This window comes from Panicum virgatum, chromosome 7K (genome assembly GCF_016808335.1).
Source record: "Panicum virgatum strain AP13 chromosome 7K, P.virgatum_v5, whole genome shotgun sequence".
NCBI lineage: Eukaryota > Viridiplantae > Streptophyta > Magnoliopsida > Poales > Poaceae > Panicum > Panicum virgatum.
In genome coordinates, this window is record NC_053142.1 from 8045009 (window position 1) to 8066928 (window position 21920).

The 21920-nt window shown below is 46.3% G+C and overlaps 1 protein-coding gene and 1 long non-coding RNA gene across 4 annotated transcripts; both read right to left on the bottom strand.

Annotated features, from left to right (window-relative positions):
* Positions 1–13659: 13659 nt before the first annotated feature.
* On the bottom strand, positions 13660–15424 carry LOC120639715. Of its 2 annotated transcripts, XR_005661625.1 has the most exons (4): positions 15256–15424; positions 14884–15042; positions 14276–14590; positions 13660–14034 (listed from the first exon to the last, which is right to left on the bottom strand). It is a non-coding gene; the product is annotated as an uncharacterized LOC120639715 (long non-coding RNA). The 2 variants fall into 2 exon arrangements; XR_005661624.1 differs by having other exon boundaries at positions 14884–15424.
* Positions 15425–15924: 500 nt separating this feature from the next.
* On the bottom strand, positions 15925–21444 carry LOC120639714 (cycloartenol-C-24-methyltransferase 1-like). 2 transcript variants are annotated; one of them, XM_039915596.1, is made up of 13 exons: positions 21312–21444; positions 21040–21150; positions 18442–18508; positions 18267–18340; positions 18051–18135; positions 17506–17561; positions 17351–17405; positions 17211–17258; positions 17030–17113; positions 16734–16934; positions 16521–16646; positions 16322–16419; positions 15925–16201 (listed from the first exon to the last, which is right to left on the bottom strand). In XM_039915596.1, the coding sequence occupies exons 2-13, from the start codon at positions 21141–21143 to the stop codon at positions 16135–16137; spliced, it is 1065 nt and encodes a 354-aa protein (XP_039771530.1). In that variant the 5' UTR covers positions 21144–21150; positions 21312–21444; the 3' UTR covers positions 15925–16134. The 2 variants fall into 2 exon arrangements, with proteins under 2 accessions (XP_039771530.1, XP_039771531.1); XM_039915597.1 differs by having other exon boundaries at positions 15931–16201; positions 21320–21440.
* Positions 21445–21920: the final 476 nt, after the last annotated feature.

The following is a 21920-nucleotide window of genomic DNA, read 5'->3' on the forward strand; positions in this document are numbered from 1 at the left end:
AAGGGCTATTTGGGCTGGAGGCGCTCGATGGCGAGGTGGTGGCGTCGGGGTGTCATGGCGGCTAGTGGCGTCATCCTGGACGCGTGCCGCGTGGGGGAGAGTCCAGGTGTGGGCGGTTTTGCAAAATTGGGGGCTTGTCGGGTCCACTTGGCCGAGCCAGGGGGCGGGCGCGCCATCCAGTTGGCGCCGGCGCCGGCGTACGGCCTTCCCGAGCGTGCAGAGAGGGAAAGGGGAGAGAGAAACAGGGGATGGCAAAACCGTAAATAGATCGAAGTTTAAAATCAATTCTGTAAACAAAATTTTTCTCCCTCTTATTGGCCTCGAATGAAAAACTTTTGAACACCATTTTTGTTTAGTTTTTCGAGATCTACAACTTTCATTTCAACCACTTTTTCATTTCAGCAATAATTTGTGAGTTATTTTAAAAGATTCAAAGGCTCCTTAAAAGGATTGATTTTATTTGTTTGTTTGGGTTGATTTTGGACCCACCACCAATTAAGCACATGTTACTAATGGTACCAGATTTTAGTGTATAATATTTTGGTGAGGTGATTTGGACATGAAATAGAGTTGGACTTTCTTTATTTGCCCTCACAAATTGAAACCAATATTTGAATTTGAATTTCATTTGTCTCTAGGTACCATTTAATAATTGTTTGTCCACTCATTAGTTCCACTAATTGCTCTAGTGTGTCTATTATTGACTTTTAAACACCTAGGGTGTCACAATTATAGATAACATCCACGTCATGATTCTTGATACGACAACAGAGTGATGAAGAGGCAGAATTGATCTGAATGGGTTTCGAGGACAACTCACCTTCTTTTAGCCATTCATCGCTCATGATGATTGTCAGACCCTTTATGGTTTCGCAGAGGTATTCCTTCTCGGAGGGATCCAAGGGAGTGATAGAGACTTGTGGTCATCTCTGATAGGAATAATTCGAGGTGTTTTCATAATCTTCAAAAAGATCTTCCTTGAGATTTTGGAGACATTTCAGAGGTTGAGGATCCTCTTCCTTTGGTGTCTCGGGTTTAAGTTTAGGAGAGGGTTCACGAGTCGAATCTATGGATTGGCTTTCTAGTTGTTCAGACTTGATCGCTAGAACTTCCTCATGATGCACCTCGGGTTCTACTGGAGATGGTTCAAGCACACAGATGAAAGAGGTTCAATCCAATATTTTGTTGAGGATTTCCCTTCCCTCGGTTGGGGTTAAATGTGCAAAAGAACCTCCTAAAGTGATGTTGAGATGGTGTGCAAACTCCTTGTCATGCCCCGTATAAAAATGTTGAAGCAATATATAATCGGGCAAAGTCATGTCGGGACCTGATTGAACCAATTAGGTAAATCGAGCCCATGCTACACCGATTGATTCCTTCTCATTCTGGCGGAAGGTCAAAACTTCCGCCCACAGAGCACAAATACGTGGAAGCGGAATGAACGTGGCACAGAATTTGTCCCGAAGTTCAATCCAGTTCTCATGTACGCTTCCTGCGTTGTGAGAGTACCATTGTTTCGCGTCATCCGAAAGAGAGAACGGAATCAACTTCCATTTATTAGCGCAGATGATGGTAGGGATTCTCGGAATCCTTCCGAAAAAAGGAATTTTCCTAAACTAAGGCTATAAAGCCTGAGCTGAGTTCATAGCTGGATGTGCGAATAGGATCAAAAAGTGATGGTGGGTCATAGAACTCGCTCTTGGGTGAAGAGAGATGATGAAGGGACAGCTGCTTGTAACACTCGGTTTATAAAAGGACATAAACCGAGCAATCATATATGTGCCAGGATCAAGTCACACGTATATACAACAGAATGAACAGTATATCATAGCACATATCATGTAAAAAGATATAATAAAGCGAGTACGAATGTTATTTATTACATTAATGACAGAATGTTTGATACAAATATGTGGAAGCGTAAAACAGTACGAAACTCGAAAGCTGGGCGCCACAGGGACGTCGACTAGGAGACGAACGCCTAGAAGTCCTCGTACTCCTGGTAGCTCCGGGTGAACTCCTCCGCGTCGCCGGGAACTGAGCAGCAGTAGGATGTCCCCAAAGAGAACAAGAGGAAAAGAGTAGAGTAGGCAAGAGTGAGTACACAACTTGTACTCAACAAGTATAACACAAACTATGAGGCTCTAAGGTTGGCTGACTCAACTGCATTGGCTTTTAATCTTGGCAAAATATTATTAAAGCTATTTACTACAAGTTGATGAATTACCATACCCCAGTTACATAGTAATTAATCAAAATTAATTATGAACTACTGAGAACCAAACCAAACCACCCGGGGAACCCCCCTAATCAAAGGAAGATAACCCCACTAATCAAAAGGAGGATCTGGGCCGCTCATGACCGTGAGCACGGCTAGTATACCAATTTTACACTTTGCAGAGGTTGCACATCTTTACCCACAAGTCGTGAGCTACGCTAGTTGTTCAACACACTTCCTTAGGTGAGATGACTAGCAAACTCACTATGAGGCTATTACAAAGAATCTTGTTGGTAAGGAGTAACTGCGAGGGTTGGATCAGCGACTATGGAGTAGGTCTAGTGGGTGTCAAGACACAGAGCACAGACGACGCCACTCAGTACGAGGGCCATAGAAGCTTACCACCCTTGCCCCACAGGTAAGTTACTCCAAACCAAAAAGACCTAATTAGTAAGCCAAGACCGTCCCATTCTAGTCTTGTGGTTGCGCGGTTGTCCCAGGTTGTCGCTCTAATGACGTACGGTCCTTATGGAGAGTAGCTAGTACAAAACACAGTGCGATCCCCCTAAACCAAGTTTCTAGAAAAACATGTTTTAAGGAGACGTAAACCACTCAAGTACAGAGCACATAAGGTAACGCTCAGAATTAAGTTGCATAAGACCATTAACAATTTAATTAAAAAGGACCATGTGTGAGAGCGCAGCACCTAGCACAACTAACCAAATATGCAACCCAAGGGATATATATAAGGTAATAAAGTGTCTAGGATGATCCTTATAGGCATACAGTATTAAAATGCAGTATGTAATTGTATTTAAAAGTGATAGGTGGTGTTCATGTTATACTTGCCTTCCTCAAACTGCTCCTGCTGCTGCTCAAACTACTATGAATACGGTGGCTGCTCCGGGTACTGGTACTAATGCTCCTCCGATAGCTCAACGTCTACTCACGAACACATGGCCAAAAACAAGGCAGCAACATAAACATACATGCAAACAAAGGCTAACACTAAGGAACAGTACAACAATACATAAAAACAGCAAGCAAAACCAAGCTAGAACTATTCTACGCGTTTCAACGATCGCGTGGACATAAAGAACACCTAAAACGGAGCTAGAACGCGAAAACTAGGCTTAAAACAAGGTCTAGGGGTTTTTCTGCAAGAAAAACTAAGGTTCCAGGGACTTCTATGCAAAAACCAGGGACTTAAACGTAATTAAACTATAGATCTGGGGTCTGACATGCAAAACCGGCAGGTCTGGACTGCGGATTCTAATATTAAAAAGGTCAGGGGCCTAAACATTAAAAACTGGGCCTAGCTGGAATTATTTTTGAACTGAGTTGGACCACGGGTTGATTTCTATGAAAGGCAGGGTCTCTTTTGCAAAAACTACGGGCGCTGACCGTTCTCTACTGGTTCGACTCCGGGCCGACCGGATCTGGGCCGCAGGATCCCGATCCGACGCCGCAGGATCCCGATCCGACGGTTGAGAGGGGGGGTGTGAGGAGCCGCGGCGGCGTGGGTCGCCGGCGACTCTTCCCGCGGTGGTGCACTGCCGGACTTCACCGAAATCGGTGCCCGGGGAGGATGATTGCGGCAAACGTAATCTACTGGAACCGTTTGTGCGGGGTTGCGGCGGATAGAGCAAGGCGCGTAGCGGAGGAGGCGGCCCTGCGCGGCGGCAGAGCGCCGGTGAACGGCGTTCCGACTGTTTTGGTGGGCTACGGCCTACTAAATCTAGCGCAACAAGGACAGGGGCAACAGCTGGTGCTCACCGAGGCCCGGATTCGAGCAGGGAGGTCGTGCAGGGCGTCGACGCCGAAGTCTGGTGGCGAGTCGCAGGCAGCGCTCGGGGAGGAGACTGTTGCAGGTCATCTCCGTGCACCTGGACCCCACGGATCGACGCGTGGAGTGCCTACGAGGGAGCCACGGCGGTCAGAGAGGCTTGGGGGTCGCCGGCTGTGAGGAATCGGGCGGCGGACCGAACTCACCTACGGCGGCGCTCGATGAAATTCCGGAGTGGGTGTGGACCAAGGTAGGGGCAGCGTGCTTGGGGAGGTGTCTGGGCTCAAGGCGGAGCTACTGAGCGGCTCCGGTGGGGCTGGGGTGCGGCGGAGCAGTGTGACCGCGGCAGCGCAGGGGTGCTCTGCACGGCAGAGCAGGGCGGCGGGGTGGCCGGGGTGCGTTAGCGGTGATGGCGTGTCAAGGTAGGGTTCAGGAAGGTGCGCGGGGCCAATTAAAGGAGGTTCGGGATCCTGGGCGTGCGTGCCCGTTGCGAGCGCGGCGGAATCCTAGCGAGGATCGCGGAATCGATGCTGCGCGGCTGGTGTCGAAGGCGGCACTGGCTTGTGGGCCTACAGGCCATGGTAGGGCGCGGGTGGTCCACGAGCAGTGAGTGGGGCGTGAGGCGAAGCGGGTTCGGACGCAGAGGAGGGGAGCGCGGTGATCACGGGAGGCCCGTTGCCGAGCGGGATCCCGGCGGGGACGACGGATCTGATCGGTGGGCCAGGCTGGTCAGTGGAAGGGAGCACGGACGCGAGCGTGCGCGCGGGCGAGCGAAGTGAGGCGCTGACGCGTGGGGTCACGCTGTCAGTCGCAGGCGCGGTGCTGGGCTGCGGGAGCGCGCGGCTTGCTGGGCTGGCGCGGGCGAAACGGGCCGAGCGGAGGGCTGGGCTGCGGGAAAAGAGAGGGGAGCGGGCCGCGGAGAAAGAGGTAGGCCGGACTGGTTTGAGCTGCTAGGTTGGGTTTGGGTTTTCCTATTTCTTTGGTTTTCCTCTTTTCTTTTCCAAACAACACTCAATTAATTTGAATTCAAATTCAAATTTGAATTCAAACCCTATGCACTCAACCAAAATAAAACCATGCACCAGCATGAATGCACAAACATGTTTAAACCTAGAAAATTTTTAATTCCTTGTGAAACAAAATTAGATTAAATGCAAGACTAATCGTAATAAACCTAGAAAATTAAATAAAGCCAATTAAATTTATTAATAAAGCTGAAATTTAAATTGGAGTGTTACAAACCCTAGCCCTTTTGCTAGTCAAATATAGTGAACTGGTTTAATTTATTATGAAACTCAATAAATAAAATTTGACTAAGTCTAACTCGTCTTTATAAATATAAATTAAATTGAATTAATTAGAATATATTCTTTATATGTGTTTTCTTAATTAAAATAAATCCAACTTATAGTTTTCTGTTATGTTATAATATAAGTCTTCCGATAGCTGTATCTTTTCAACCGTAGCTTTGTTTTTAGTGTTTCTTGCGCTCTCGCGATCGTAGCTTCGAGCCCTCTCTTTTAGTGCGTTCTTGTAATGCTTTTCTTTTGTTTAGTGCTGTGTTCTTAGTTGTGCTTGTTTTGCTTGTTTCTTGTATGTTTGCCCCGATGCTTATTGCGAGTAGAAGGAACGCAGTTCGAGCAGCAGCCCGAGAAAGATTTTGGAGACGAGCAGCAGCAGCAGTTTGAGCAGCAGCAGCAGCCGAGCGTTGCCCCGCCGGCTAAAGAGAGGGAGAGACCTTCGCCCCCGAGCCCCCGAGGGCTGGGATCGAGGGGGCAACGGAAGTGGAGTCGGCGCCAAGGGCGCTGGTGGTGGACGAGACCCGCATCCCGGAGCCCGCGGGGGCCAGGGACAAGGGTGCTGCTGTAGCGGCGATGGCGCAAACGGCGCCGAAGAGCATGGAGCCTGTGGTGGAGCTGCTGCTGAGCAGCGATGAGTACGGGGATTCGAGGGACATCAATCCTGCTGCTGCGACCAGCGCCGCCGCTCGGATTGCCGAGTTTATTACGGCCTCCGAGGATATCCTCGGCACAGGGACATCCGAGGGGCCCGGTCATGGGGCCAACTATGTGATCGTTCGGTCCGAGGTCCCCTCGGTGTTTCTTCACAACGAGCAGGAGGAGGAGGAGGCCTGGAAGGCGCAGTACGATGTCGGTAGTCAGATCCAACACGCCCTCGACCGCGCCTTCCAGCTCCATCAGAAGACGGATTTCCGTATCAGCAAGGTAAATACTTTCCCCTGGGAATTGCTCGTTTTTTATCTTATTTTTGTGTGTTCCACTCATGCTCCTCCGCTTGCAGCGGCTGAGGGAAATCTCGCACAATAAAAGCGCCGAGCTGGCCCGGTTGTACTCCCAGGTGCGCTGGTTTGGGGAGTACAATGCCAAGTTGGTCATTCGAATGATCGAGGCCAACACCTTGGTGACCGACCTGGGGGCATGCCAGCGTGCGCTGGAGGAGGAGCTGGCGCAGGCCGCCAACGAGCGCGACGCCCAGAGGGCTGCGGCGGAGCGGAAGGCCCAGGAGGTCGAGGCACAGGCTGCCGAGCTATAGAGGAAGGAGGCCGAGCTCCAGGGCAAGGAGGCCGAGCTCCAACATGGGAGGGCGACCGTCGCCACGCTCTCCGCGACCCTCGCTGAGAGGGATGCCGCCCTCGCTAAGCAGGTGGCGGCCGCTCAGAGTGCGGAGGCTGCCCTCAAGAAGGAGGACTCCTTATCCACACTCCAGGAGCAGGCGAACGCCCCACTGGCTCGGCTGGAGGAGGCGCAAGGAGACATCAAAGGTGAGTATATGAGATTGTTGCTTAGTTTGATTCTCGATTTGCCTAAGACTTACCTTTATTCCCCTGTTCAAAGCTGAGGAAGGCGGTGGCGGACCAGACCATGGCGAAAGAAGTTGTCCACACCATGCTTACGGCGGCAAAAACTGAGTATGCAGAGCTGGAGCAAACCGTCGTAGCCGTGTGCTAGGAGCTCGAGGGGGAGGGGGCTTTATCTGGTAGCTCGGTGGCCAGCCGCCTGCGATGGCTAGGCGGTCTGGTGGCCGAGCACATCAAAAGCACCTTCTGCCTCGATGTTCAACGGGCCCTCGCTGTGGCCTCGACGCACTACGATATGGACCTTGGGAGGGTGTAGTCGGGGTACGTCGGCTGCCATGGATGACGCCGACACCGCCGTCGAGGAGTTCGCCACCGTCTTAGCCAAGAAGCTTGAAGATGACATCCCCCCATAGCCGAATTTGATGCTGTTGAAGATCCGCAGGGGCGGGAAGGCAACCTGTAGGAGGTCTGGGCCTCGAAGCCCATGTAAATAAGTTAGTATTTTATCGTTGCTGTTTCTGAGCGAGAAAATTAGTTATTGTATATCGACAGTGTGGCCGATTGAGGCCTTATGCATTCGAGCCCTCATTTTTCCTGCTTTACTTCCGTGTTCTCGTATGTATTTTAGATAAGCTTCAGCAAGGAAGTTTGTTCAGCAAGGAAGTTTGCGTTCACAAACTGCATAGGCGTAGGGAAGCGAGTGAGGATGCCGTATCCCGGAGGCGTAGGCGGTCCCGCGGCTCGACCGATCCTGTTTTGTAGTCGTTTATGCCTTGCATCTACTTTCCTAAATATACGAGAAACTTAGATATGGAAATTTATTGAAAAAACACTAGCGTTTTTGGGGACGTTCGGGTCCCCCCCTAGTAGCCCCCGAGGGAGGCTTGGCTTTGCCGAGGGTAAAGCCGAGCGTACCTCAGTGTTCGTGCGCGTCCGAGCCCCCGAGGGTTCGGAAAGTTCCCAAAGATAAATGAGTAAAGCATACTCTTTATTGCTTCGGGAAATTTTAAATGCGAGTACAAGCGATGTACAAATAGCTTGGAATTCTAAGGATAGAAATGACATAGCTGCTGGATGTTCCAAGCATTGGTGACGACTTCGCCCTTTCCGTTAGCTAGCTTGTACGCGGGTGCAGCCCCCTGGGGGTGGCCTTCGAGGCTGTAGCCCCCGAGGGTACAAGCGACGGAGAGGGAGACCTGTAGAAAGTCGGTGGCACATAGAGCCCAAGTAGTCAGATTAGCATTTTACCTTAAACATGTTTCTGTGCGAGAAAACAGAATAATGTAAACCGACAATGTGGCCGCTTGAGGCCTTGTACGTTCGTGCGCACCGTTTTTGTTACTAAGTTTTCGTGTTCTCGTATGTGACTTTAGATAAACTTCTACGAGGAATTTCGTGTTCATGAGCAACTTAGGCGTAGGGTGGTGAGTGGAGATGCCGTATCCCGGAGGCGTAGGCAGTCCCGCGGCTCGGCCGGCCCCGTACCGTAATCGCTTACAACTCGCATCCATTTTTCTAAGTATACAAGAATCTTAGATACGAAAAATTTTCGAAAAAATGTTGGCGATTTTTTGGGGACATTCGGGGGTTCCCCCCGTAGTAGCCCCCAAGGGAGGTTTGGTTTTGCCGGGGGAGAAACCAAGCATACCTCAGTGTCCGTGCGCATCCGAGCCCCCGAGGGTTCAGAAGGTTCCCAAAATAAATATGTAAAGCATACTCCTTTATTACTCCGGGAAATACAAAATATGAGTACACGCTATGTGCAAAGAGCTTGGAATTTAAGGATAGAAGCGACATAGCTGCTGAATATTCCAAGCGTTAGTTCTGGGCGCCGTTCGTCGGAGTGGTTGTTGTGGGCGCGGCAGAGTTCGCCGGTGGCTCAACTGGTGAGTTCGCCGGTGGGCTTTCTGCGTCGTTCGTCGCGGCGTCGTCCTGTTCCGCCAGCTTAATCATGAAGAACTCCCGAGTGAGATCGTAGTCCCCCTCGCTGGAGTCGTCGGAGCAGGCGAAACAGTAGTCCGCCGCGGCTTGAAACGCCAGAAATGACTCGCGATCACGAACTCCGGAGAAGTCCGAGGCGACGCGTTCGCGCACGAAGACGTACCCCTCATTCGCGGAGTCGGGGTATGAGCTGTCAGGTGGTGGTGCGACAAGGTTGCGGATCGAGATCAGATGATGACCCGGCGAGTCCTCGTACACGCCTACATGGGGGCTGACGGATGAAGGGTGGGCTGCAGCAGAAGTGTGCATCCCGGAACGAAAGGGCGGCAGCTCAGCCGCGCCCTCCTCGGGGAGCACAGTTGCTGCGATTGGTGACAGTGAAGGGGTGACGTCCTCCGTCACAGCGCAGGGCTGTGACACGCCAGCCTCGACCCGCGTGGGGGAGCTGGGGCGAGCCACTCTGCGTCGGTCCACGCGCTCCTGCCATGCGCGCCAGCCTGAGCGCCTCCTGCGCCGGGGCGGTGGTGTCGGAGTGTTGGGGTTGGCTTCGGGCGGGAGGAGGTTCGTGCTAGGATCATTGCCGGTCGCGACGGACTCGAGACTCCCGAACCGAAGTACCGTGCCCGTCGGGCGTGGCCCGTCTGCCATCTAGGAAACAAGAGGGAATGAAGACAAGGGTCACGCAGCGCGTCCCCCTACCTGGCGCGACTGTCGGTGTCTTGACCCGGGGGGCCTGGCACTAACTAGTAAAGATGCTGCGTGATCCCAATCCTAGATGGTTGATGCAAGAGGTAACACAGGAACGCACGGATTTATCCTGGTTCCAGCTGCAGGGCCGTACGTCCAGCTAGGGGGTGTGCTAGTGCACTGTACTATCTTGCACCGGGGGTGCCTGTAGTAGGGGATACAAGCGAGGTGAGATAGGGAGGAAAGCTCCTAAATCTCTACTAGAGGAGGAGATGATTGAGGCAAGTGCCAATATCGTGCTCTAGGGAGCAGGAGTGTGTGTTCTACGAGTTACGTGTGTGCGAATGATGAGATCGGATCCTCGAGAAGATGGTGCCCGCCTCCCCCTTTTATAGACACAAGGAGGGGCGGAGTACATGTACGGGGAGATCTAAAGTCGCCTTCTTCTCCCCGAATCGGGGGTGCGCAGTGGGTGACTACTGTAGAAAGTACACTATGGGGCACTGAAGAGCATGGCGCCGAGCGTGGCAGTTGTCCTGGGAGTCGTCCTTTGTCTTGCAGAGATCACGCCGGCGTCCTGGCAGCTCCAGCGGGCGGCATGGTGGCTCCTGTAGAGGGTACCGTCCCCTGCACTTGACGTGGCGGTGTTCCGAGGGTCCTGCAGGCAGGGGTCTTGATCGGGTCAAGGTTCGGGCCGCGCCCGAGGGTCGTGCCTATGCCATTCGAGGGTTCCGCGGAGTGGAAAGTATGAGGGAAGGACGGGGAGTTGGCAGCACAGTGGCTGGTGCAGTGCCGAGCACGTATCGCACAATGCGCCGCAGGTTCCCACAGTGTTGCTGTAGCACCGGGGATGGTGGAGCAGTGACTGGAGTTGGCGGATGGGACTCCAGGCGCTGTTGCTGTGCGGAATGGCGGCCTGACGCCATCTAACCCGGTTGCTGCAGCGGAGTTGTTGGCATTTAATGCCTCCGTACGGCGGGCAGGTGGGCGGATGGGCCGCTTGTCCTTTCTTCCGAGGGGAGGCCTCGAGCGAGGCGGAGTCGATCCGCTTCCCCGATGGTAGGCTCGTTATCCTCGAGCGAGGCGGAGTTGGCGTGCTTCCCCGAGGGTAGGCTCGCTACCCTCGAGCGAAGCGGAGGTGCGGGGAGCTGTCGAGGGCCTTGGCGGGGGGCCCTCGAGCGAGGCGGAGACTGCCCCGTGGGTTCGAGGGGGTTCGGATGCGCTGTGCTATGAAGCTGGGCCGTGGGCTGCGAGTTGGGCTTCTTTGAGTCCTTTCCTTTTCTTTGGATTGGCTGCAGGCCTTCGTGGGCCCGATTGCCTAACACATGCTTTTGCATTTTGAGGGCGATTTAGTCCCCCTGGTTAGGGTGCCCCTAATCATGGTACCCGACAAGTTCTATCAAGTCGCATCTTATTCATACTACTGTGCATAATGCTATACAGTGATTATTTCAATTGTCCTGCAAATACAAATTCGACTTGCTTTTAATTCTAACACACTATTGTAGACATGGGATAACTTCCTGCTCTCTCTGATAAGGTAGTGAACTGTTTCCTCTATTTATTGTATGCCTTTACTTTGTAACCTTGCAAATGTTTGCATCCTTTGATCGTGCATGAAGTTTTATTTTTATTTAGGCAATTGCATTATAACAATTTTGCTTTTCTTTATGGCTTCCTACTCTTTTAGGCAGAAAGGATATTGGTTCAAACTGGTTGGTTTGCTAAAGTCTATTGAAATTGCTGTTCCTTTGAAAAGCAACTTCCACAGGTCTGGTAAGCTACTGCTGCTGCTTCAGCTTGTTCCAAATTCGCCTTTCAGAGTAGTTTTTTGTGAAATAGTGCCTCATCTATTTTTAATATATACAAATATACAATTCCCCTGAGCTCCGCGGCGCATTCCCGTACTCGCGGGGGGCCTCTCGGCTTCGTCGAGGGCGCTCGCCCTGCGCTCACTGGGGCGTGTACGGAGAAGGGAGGGGTGGGGGGAGGAGACGGAGGCGTGGGAGGAGGCAGAGAGGGGGCTGTGGATAAAACTTGACTTGCGGGGGGTGAGACCGCCCCCACGGCATTGTTTGAGAGGTAGAATGACCTTCTCACAGCAGGCCAAGAAAACCCCCGAACCCCTACCCCACTGGGGATTCGCCCCTGAGAGGGATCGAACCCAGGACCTCTGGGGAGTGCCTCCAACGATGCTACCACTACGATAGCAGGCCTTTGGCGAGGGGGCTGTGGATAGGATTAGGGTTTCCTGTGTTGCAGTTTATATCCCGTGTGGCATGATTTCAACCATTGGATCGGAAATCAGCGGCCACAATTAGTTGGGCTATATGGGCTGAAACGGGCCTTTTTTATTCTAGCCCTGTTTAACACTTTTCTTTTTTCTTTTCTATTTTATTGTACCATGTGAAGTAACACATAAATAATTATCTTATATACACTAATATATTTTTTATATTTAATATACTATATATAAGTTGTTATAGGAGTTTCAAGAATTTTTGAATAGATTTTCTATTTTCTAACATTTAAATGATTTTCTACATGCTTATTGAAAGTAATTTGAAGTTGAACTATATCTACCTCTAATGAGATTCGGAAAATTGCAAAAAATAGTATTGTTAGGTTCATAGGTTATATTCTACACATGCTCCTTAGATTGATGGAAAATTCAAATGTTTTATTTGGAAAATTCAAATTTCTATCTACAAATTACAACACAATAATTGTAGTAATATCTAAATTCGGTAAAAAAACAATCTACGAATTGAGGTGACAACATATTTTTGGTCTACGAGCTTGCCATAAAAAATTAAATAATTTAAATAAAGTGTGACCATATGTGGTTCATAAATGGATACATCTCTGAGAGAGGTTCATATAACTCAAGTCAATCTTTGAGATTAGAGAATATGATAACATTTTCAAATTCATATGCACCTCAATTTTGGACACAAACTTATTTTGACCATAATCATAGAAATTACGAAGTTAAATTAGTTATTGTTATGTCAAAACACATATTTCTATTCTACACCTGAATGAAAGAAAACAAGTCACACGAAAGAGATCCAAGAAATCATAATTGACTTACAAACAAGCGCAATCAAATGAAAGAACATGAATTTAGAAAAAATCTGAAAAATAATCATCAAATTTGGAGTTCATACAAGGAAGAAATACAAATTACAATATTTAATTCCGGATTAAAAAGAGAAATATCAATGACAGATATGTTCTTCGTGTCCTCCACGTGGCTTACTAGTTGAAATAATCCTAATGTCTAAACTATTCTCAACTAGCAAACGCTGTAGTGGCATTGCTCGCATTTTTCTTGAGCGAGGTGGCGGGTTTGATTTTTTTATTTTTCAAAAACATTTGATAAGAATGGAATGCGCAAGATTGACAGTTCTGCCTCAGCAGCCCAGTGGTATAGCCGTTGCCCTGTAATCCACGAGGTTGCATGTTCAAGGCTTCGAACCCCCACTAAGACCTTTTTTTCTCGGACTTTTTTCTTTTTTTATTTGTGACACTTTTTTGGTTAATGTCTCGTGACAAATTAATGTTCGTCACGGTATGGCGTTGGTCTAGTTTATGACGATTTCGACTTGGTCTTAATGAGGAACACCTTACTTTGGTCACTAAGTCTTACTGCCTCCTATAAAACGTCACAAAGCAATCTATCATAGCGACGAATAACTTCGATGTCACGAGGTATTCGTCACAAAAGATCATATTTGTTGTAGTGTGTATCCATTTTAATTAGTTGCTGACATGTGGTGCCCCAATGGATATTACGGATAACCTTTAAGCTTAGAGCTAGTTTAATAGTTGGGACAAGCACTTGGCTGCAAGAGCCTCCACGTCAGATTGGAGCCTAACTCATACAATAACTTATCTCTTCACCTGTTTCAATACATATTATTTTATTATGTTGGACCCATTTGTCATTCACCATTTACCTACTGTCTTCCTTTCTCTCTCATTCGGCTGGTCCAGCAAATAAATTTGAAGTTCTTGGAAACTGTGTTCAGCTAGTCGCCATGATCAGCGCCAAGCTGAGGATTCTCTCATCCAGCTCGGAGTTAAAGCTGACGTGTTGGGCGATTCGACTCTTATTGTACCTGCTCTTAGTTCATTTATGCTTGCTGCTGCTTGCATGCGTGGTCAGCTTGATGCCGCTTCAGTGTGCTACGTAAATATAAAGGCTGACATAAGAACATGCTAGCTAACAAACTTATTAAACACACTGAACACCCTGGCAAGTTTCATTGTGGTACGTAAATACAAAGGCTATGCTAATCCAACCTAACCTGCTACCAACAACCAAGATCAGAAAAAAAAAAGACACTATTTCAGAACAGTTAACATTAAGAAAAGATCAGGCAGCAAGTGCTAATTCATCCAACAAATAATTTTTTTACTCCAAACATCTATGATAACTTTTGTTCCCCTGCTCAAAATGTTCCTCCACATAGACTCTGCGACCTTCAATGTTCCTATAGCCATGCCACTTGCAGTTGTCTGAACAAAAGCAGCAGACTTCGAAACTCTAATATGAAGAGGTTGTATATGAAGCACTGTCTGCAATAAGCAAATAGATCGTCCTAATCAGTCTATGATTGTTAGTCACAAAATAAAACTGGAGAAGTGTGTCTGAGTTACAAAAATGTAAAGACAAGCACCAATCAACAAGGCAAAATTATAACACTGCGTTATCATTATATACTGAAACTTTTCAACATGTTCAGATGAAATATGGTACTGAAATCCACATGTCCCCATAACCCCATAGATGATCAAAAAATGTTTCAGAAATTATTACCTTTATTTAAGCATGTCATTCTTCTGGATCAGATAACTCGTCAAAATCCTCAATCACTTCCACGCAAAATTTTGATGAACTTATCAAAATTAGATTGAAGTTGGATCTGACAAAATAGTTTTCTATTCCAAATCATACAAAATTGAGAACTGGAAAGAGAGTGTACCCGAGGCTCGCATCCAATCTTGCAAGCATATCAGTGTTTCCATAGTTTTTGGAGTTAACCGGGTTCGAAAATCTAATATTATTCTACAACTCTCTACCACTACTTGACTGTGCTTCTCCAACTCCTTGGAGGTGAGGCACAACCATTATCTGCACAAACATGATACATTATCATAAGGAATAAACCATGCTAACAGTTTGATATGGACAAAAGAGGTGTTACAAGGCAGCATGCAAAATAAAAAAAACTATACAGTGAGGCACACCCATTGTTTTGCTTATACATCTGCTTATGTCTAAATGTTCCATAGAAAATGAGCAATATAAAAAAATGCTGCGAATACAGAGCAAAGAGCAGATTATGTCTAAACCCAATTGCTCATGCAATTCCTGACTTGTATGCAAGAGCAATTGGGTTTAGACATAATCTGCTCTTTGCTCACACTTGCTTGCATTCTGCAGATCCCATCCATCGTCCTGGGCTTGTGAGACATGGACACCAGCCTAGCTATTGGCTCGTGATGCTCATGTAAGTTCCAGCGACTTAAGGTGGATGACACACGTTGCTTGTAGGTTTCCGGCACATATCACTGACGGGCAGCCTGACAAGAGCAGATTTCTATTACTAGCTATCAGCAATTCAACAGCTACCAGTTGGACCCGTATTAAAAATGCTAAGAACAAACAACATTAGGTGGCAGCTATTCTATGCATCAGTACAACTACAACCCCGTGATTCAGAGAACACTACCATGATTCCACGGCAATTACCTCCCAAATAGACCTACCGCATTCAAGATCTTGCGATGACCTACCTGCCCACTGCCGCTGAGTCCTAGCTCGCCATGCCAATCGCCAAGGAGTGAAAGCTTTTTACCGGCCGGCCTGCGCTGGACAACGATCCATCCGTCAAGCTTGAAGCAGTCACACAAATCGCCACAACCAGAGCTGGAGAGAGAGAGAGAGAAAGAGAGGAAGAGATGAGCACACCGAGAGACCTGCTTGCGCGCGCCCGATTCAGGTGGCTGAAGCCCCTGCGCACCTCCAGCTCGTGTCTCCGCGCCGCCGCCGGTGGCGGCGCTCCGAGCTGGTCGCCGAAGGGAGTCGCGAGGGGTGGGTCGAACCACTCGACCCTATGGTCAGGGGCGGATACAGGAGGGGGGCTAGGGGGCTCAAGCCCCCCTAAGCTCCCTAATTACACGTAAAACACTGTAGCAAGACATCCAAATCATCATTAAATCTTCACACAAATCAACATCTCTATTGTTTCAGCCCCCCTTGCCTCCAATCCTGCATCCGCCACTGCCTATGGTTGGAGTGAATCCGATCCACCGACCCAAGCCAACTTATTCCCAAAAGGAGCTCATTAGGGTCTTTTTACTGGGCTGGTTCGGCGAACCTACGGGCCGACCCGCACCATCCCCATCAGGAATATGGTGCCAGCGATGAATATATTTATACAGAGATATTGCAAACATTTCAGAGAGTCCTCAGTATCCTGATACTATAAATATGTTTATTCCAGATAGTAATCTTAACCAGTAATTCAGTACACAGCATACAACCAAGCGTGGGAACCAAACCCAGCATTTTTAATAGAACTTTAAGACTAGCAATACTTTAGTACAGTGCAAGGATCACAGCCAACTTTAGAGTAAGAGCCCATACTACATACGGCATTGTTGTAGGCTGCATTAAATTTCACCCTCCTTGAGAGGTTTCCGGCCCAGGACAAAGAAGCTCACGGTAAAAATCTGTTCCCTGGGATCATGGCATCATGCAAGATCCATTAGTTCCATTTAATTTGTAGTTTGTTGCTCACTTGTGTGATTCTGATTATTCGGCAATTAAAATTTCCTTTAAAGCAAAGAAAAGACATACTGGCTGCCCGTCACCAAGCCGTGGGAGGCAGTCTGCAGGATGCTGAACAGTCTGTTGCAGCCTTTGGGGGCAATATGGAGGAACTCGAGTGTGCCAACCTGCAAAAACATGGTAAAGCAGTACAGTAAGATATCTGAAGACCAAAACCGGCAGATTATACAATTACCTAGAAACATGACATAGAGTCTTCTAAGATTACAATTGCACGAGTGAGGAGGTGTCCAACACGTGAGTTACTGATGCTCTTCAATGAGAAATGGCCAGGATTTATTTCATGGTACCAAGGGCAGTCGGAGTCCTCAGCAAGATCCTTCGCAAAGATAACCTGAAATAAAAGAGAAGAACCGAGCCATTCTAGCACCCAAGGTACTTCAAACTAAACCATGGCATGATGATTTTTGTTCATAATAACCTCGAATCCTGCATCTTTCATCGCTTGGATGCACTCGCGAGTGCTACGGATGGCAGGCAGGCCAGTGCCAAGCTCAATTTCTGCCTTGATGTCCCTATGCTTAGAGTTGTTTGGATCAAACTTATCAGTCAAGCACAGTTCATCTAGTGCAAAATACTGGCCTGGTTTCAGCACTCTGTAAATCTCCCTGTAGGCTCCTAGCTGCAATTACCGGGTAGAGGGAAAAAATTTAGCAAGATTGGTATTATTGGTTCAAAAACATAAATGAAACTGGGAATTTATGATGTGGGTTATACTGCATCAGGTGCATGCATTGTGGCCTCAATTGCATAGGCTGCATCAAAGGTGTTATCAGGCAATGGCATCTTCATGAAGTCTCCCTATGATGGCCAATTAGAGTTATGGACAAATAGATTAAAAAATGGTCTAGACCCAAAGAAAAGCATAATACTACTCATGATAAGGATGCCTGTTCACCTTTATAAAGTTACACTGGTCACTCAAACCTGCCAAAGAAATGAGCTCCTGAAATCCAATAACCCATTTTACAACCGATACACAAGTATGCTCACAATGTTGTTTATTGTATTGTACAAAAAAGATGTAAAAAAGCGAACCTTGCCCCTTGATATCTGGTAAGCATTGTTGTTCAACCCAGTTATCTCTGTTGAGCTAAAATGATAAATAGTACTGAGGATGCTATATATTTACATGTTCCAAGGAATTTTATCACAGGCTTAAATGATTAACAATGAAAATTTTGGCTCAGTACCTGAATCTGGCGATTTCTCTTAAGGGTCCCCCAATTCCACATCCTACATCCAGGACCTGCAATGCAACAAGGACCTTATGATGCTGAATTCAAGAAAACTAAATGTGGCAGAACTGTTGCTAGCATTGTATCTACCAACATATACAAGTGGAAAAGCCATGTTTGACATCAAATTACAATAATGTGGCTAAAAATGACACCACATGATATGATTTAAGTTGAACTCACTTTGAACAATGTTTGCAGTGAATTCTGTATGGATCCAAAATTTTATTTGCACAAAAAGCCAACTCAGTTTTAGTACCACTAGCAGTTAATGAGTGTATAATATGTTCGTGGCTGCCTATTTATAAGTGATGGCCAGAAGGCTTGTGATGAAATTAGTACAAAGGAATGCTACAGTTTATTTTAAATATATCTATACATCACAATTGTTTACGACAGATTTAGATCGTACCATTATTGGAAATTTGGGTAGCTCCTAGGGTCATAAAAATCTCTAATAGGCTATAAATTAACAATGCAGTTCTGTTTTTTCTTCGAACCTTCATTCCCTTCTTGAGCCCCAATTGAAGGGCAATAAAATGCTCAAATCTCTTGATGCTTTCGCGAATGGTTTCTCCACGCCATCTAGTAATTAAAATATATAAATGGAGTTCAGTCAAATGAATGTCACACAATTGTGAAGTAGAGAAGTCAGTAGACAAAATGAAGGTGCTTATTAGTAAGTTGTAACTGCAACGAGATTCACATTTCATTACCTTTGGGCGAAATGGAATGATTGACCCCAGTGGTATTCAGTGAAGCTTGTTACAAGATCGTAATACTTGTTCACCTGATTGTACAGTGAGAATTATGCAAATTTGAGTCCCAACCAGTATTAAAACATTTGAGTAAGTACTTAACTTTATCCCAAAAGCAAATAATTCTATTTACCAAGTCACTATAGTTCGACTTCCTGAATTCCTCATCACCTCCGTGCAGGTCATGATACTTTGCATATCTGAAGCAAATTGAACGTTTAGGAGCGACTAAGAGGAATATTTTAATAAACAAAAAAACTGGAACCAAATTTATTCTAACATGGCGACATCCAGCGATTGTCTTGACAGTAAGTGTAATGTCAAAACACTACTACATTATATGGAAGTAATAAGTGTAGTAATCTATGGATTAACTAATGAAAGATGCACGCTGTTATAAAAAGATTATAATTGATATCTATCACAAATAGGTTTCCTCAATTAATTGTCATCGTTAAAAGAGTTTGGGCATCTGTTTCATTTTTAACCGTGGATCTCCATCCAACTATCTAGATCAGCTGCTTTGTTTAATATCAACTACTTCCAGAGGGTGATTAAACCGCTCATCTCATTGGTTCAATGGTGCCGGTTCGAAATGGTCTAAATAGGGTAATAATTCATAGTAAGCGCATCTGATGGAGTGGAGTGGTAGTAAGGAAACAGGCTATATGGAGCAGCAAGTCATGTTCGAACAGCTCTGCATGCTATTTTTGAGTCCTTGCCAGCTTGAGCCCGCCCGGTTTACTCCAGTTTCAAATATGAAAAATCAGGCAGTTTCGTGGAAAAGCTGGCAGATGGACCGGGATTTATCTTGTTTGCTTGCATACTGGTCTTTTATCTCAAATGGACCAATGAGGGCTACAGTTCGCGGTTTAACCAATCGGACCAGCCGGTCCGGTCTTAATAACTATGCTGAGTCCAGACCACCCTCCCTTCTCTCCTGTTCATTTCTCAAATTCTTTAGGCATGGTGTGTGTCGCCCCTCCCTTGTCATAAAATAGTGATCCGTCCAAAAGTAACCCTTCTAACTACTATCATTCACTTGACTGTCTTCAAGTTTAAAACCCAGGAAATAACCCATTTGCTCCAAATCACTTGGTTTTCTGAAGGCATGGTGTATATATCTATATGGATAAATTTCCCAACACATTAACCAGTAATCACTTCATATTGTCATGACACATGTTAATGACTTTAAATGAATAACTCTTAGAGTACCTTCTGCCATGGTAAAATAGTGAAAAAAAATAATACCAGTTTGTGGCATATTACTTCTTGGTTCGGAATGAATTCATCTCCTTATTAGTCTAACAATGGTAAATGCCCACGATACTAAAAAACGATTTGTAGGAACGCCCCGATTTTTTTAAGGGCGGACCAAAATTTCACCAGTTGCTACAAATGGAGCGGGGTTACTGTAGCATCCGACCCGCCCCTAGAAAAGCATTTTTAGAGGCGGGTCACCCACTCAACCGCTCCTAAAAATGAGCGTCATTTATAGGGGCGGTTAATGGCGTCACCCGCCCCTAAAAAGAGCATTTATAGGGGCGGGTGACGCCATGAACCGCCCTTAAAAATGGTGGCATTTGTAGGAGTGAGTCATGGCCTCACACATTTCTACAAATCCATTTTTAGGGGCAGCTGATGGCATGGCCCGCCCTACAAATGGTTCCAAACAAATCCATTTTTTAGGAGCAGGTGATGACATGGCTCGCCCCTACAAATGGTTCCACGCAAAAAAAAATTATAACTTTTTTAATATAGTCTCGGATGAAGTCAAACTTGATACCAATAGAGAATAACGAGATCTAAAATTTTGTAGTTGAAAACCTTTTCATTTAAGGTCGTCTAATGGTGCAAAAAAATATGATAAGTTCTCTAATAACTATAACTATATAATATCTCATATAACTTAAGTCATACTTTGAAGTTTCACTGAAATATAGTATCTCATATAACTTAAACTTTATATACACTGAAATATACTTGGCATTTTTTTTTATGTTTCTATAGTTCACAATAACCATAGCATAGAAGTTTGACATTTTTTAATTTGTTTTGATATATATAAATAATTAAATAAATTATCAGATAAAATAGAAAAATATTTTTAGAGGCGGGTGGTGGCATCACCTTCCCCTACAAATGATTTGTAAGGACGGGTAATGGCGTCACCCGCTCCTACGAATCAATTTCAGAATTAATATAAAACAATGGATACCCTATAGAGTCACAAGTGATTGTGTAGTGTGGTGGTAACGAAGGTACGCGCAAGCCTTGAAGTAGGCAGTTTGAATCCCGGTTTACGCAAGTGTGCATATCTCGTCAAAAAAATTATACCTCGAGAGGAGAGGGGTTTGTGGTGGTGGCCAGTTAGTAGGGATTTTCTTTTTATTTTGTTGTTTTCGAGTTTGTTTCTAATTTTCACCCGCCCCAACAAATTGATTTGTAGGGATGACCCTACAAATCAATTTGTTGGGGCGGGTGAGCCCATGACCCACCCCTATAAATCATTTGTAGAGGCGGTCATACTATCCGTCCCTACAAATCTGACTTTTAGGTGCGAAAATTAGGGGCGAGTATCATGTCTGCCCCTGAAAATAGTTTTTTACACATCTCTAAAAATCATTATTGTAGTAGTGCTAAATCATTATTTCATATTTCTATAATCATGTGTTAATTTCCAAACATGGCCTAATTTGAGGGGGCGGGTGTGTGTGAGAGAGAGAACTGTTCTACGGTCGATTCAAGTTGATCCTTGTCAATTTGTTTCCCTTGCAAGCCCGTAGAACCATGGAAGCCCGTAGAAAGATGGAAGGCCCCAGACTGTGACATTGTTGTTCTGCAGAAAGTGGCATTATTCTCATGAGAATTATAAGAAACTATGGAATCAATACAAAACGCGAGACAGTCTCAGAATACACAGTGAAAAGACACGACAAAGGGTTCCGATCGAGTAGTATTTCCTCTTTCGTGAGTGAGCAGAGTGGGAGTATGAACGACCTGATCACCTGGAGCCTCGACCTCTCGCTCAAAACACTTCCTTTTCCCGAACACACAGCAGTGCTAGCTGGTCACGCCGATCGAGCTGCTTGTAATGGTGGCCCTGAGAAACCTGTATTTATAGCCTGTCGTGGTGGCCTGAAACTCGATGAAATTCTTCTTACGGGTGTGTTTAGATGCCCCAAACCCCCCCTCAAATCCAAACTTTCCATCACATCTCCATCACATCGAAACATTAAATATAGCAAATGACCCATGTATGGAGTACTAAATGTAGGTAAATAAAAAAACTAATTGCATAGTTTTGATGTACGTTGCGAGATGAATCTTTTGAGCCTAGTTAGGTCATGGTAGGACAATATTTACAACAAACAAACGAAAAGTGCTACAGTATGCTTCAGTATCCGATGTGACTTTTTCTCCTAACTTTCCAGGGATCTAAACACAGCCTACAAATACTCAGTTATCTGTCATCATCGTTGTCCCTGTTGGAGTGAAGTCCAGTACCCATCTGCTCTCGTCGTATCCCAAGCAACACTACTAGAAAAGAGGTCTTAGGCACTGGTTGAAGAGGACCATTGGTACCGATTTTTCCAACCGATACCCGGA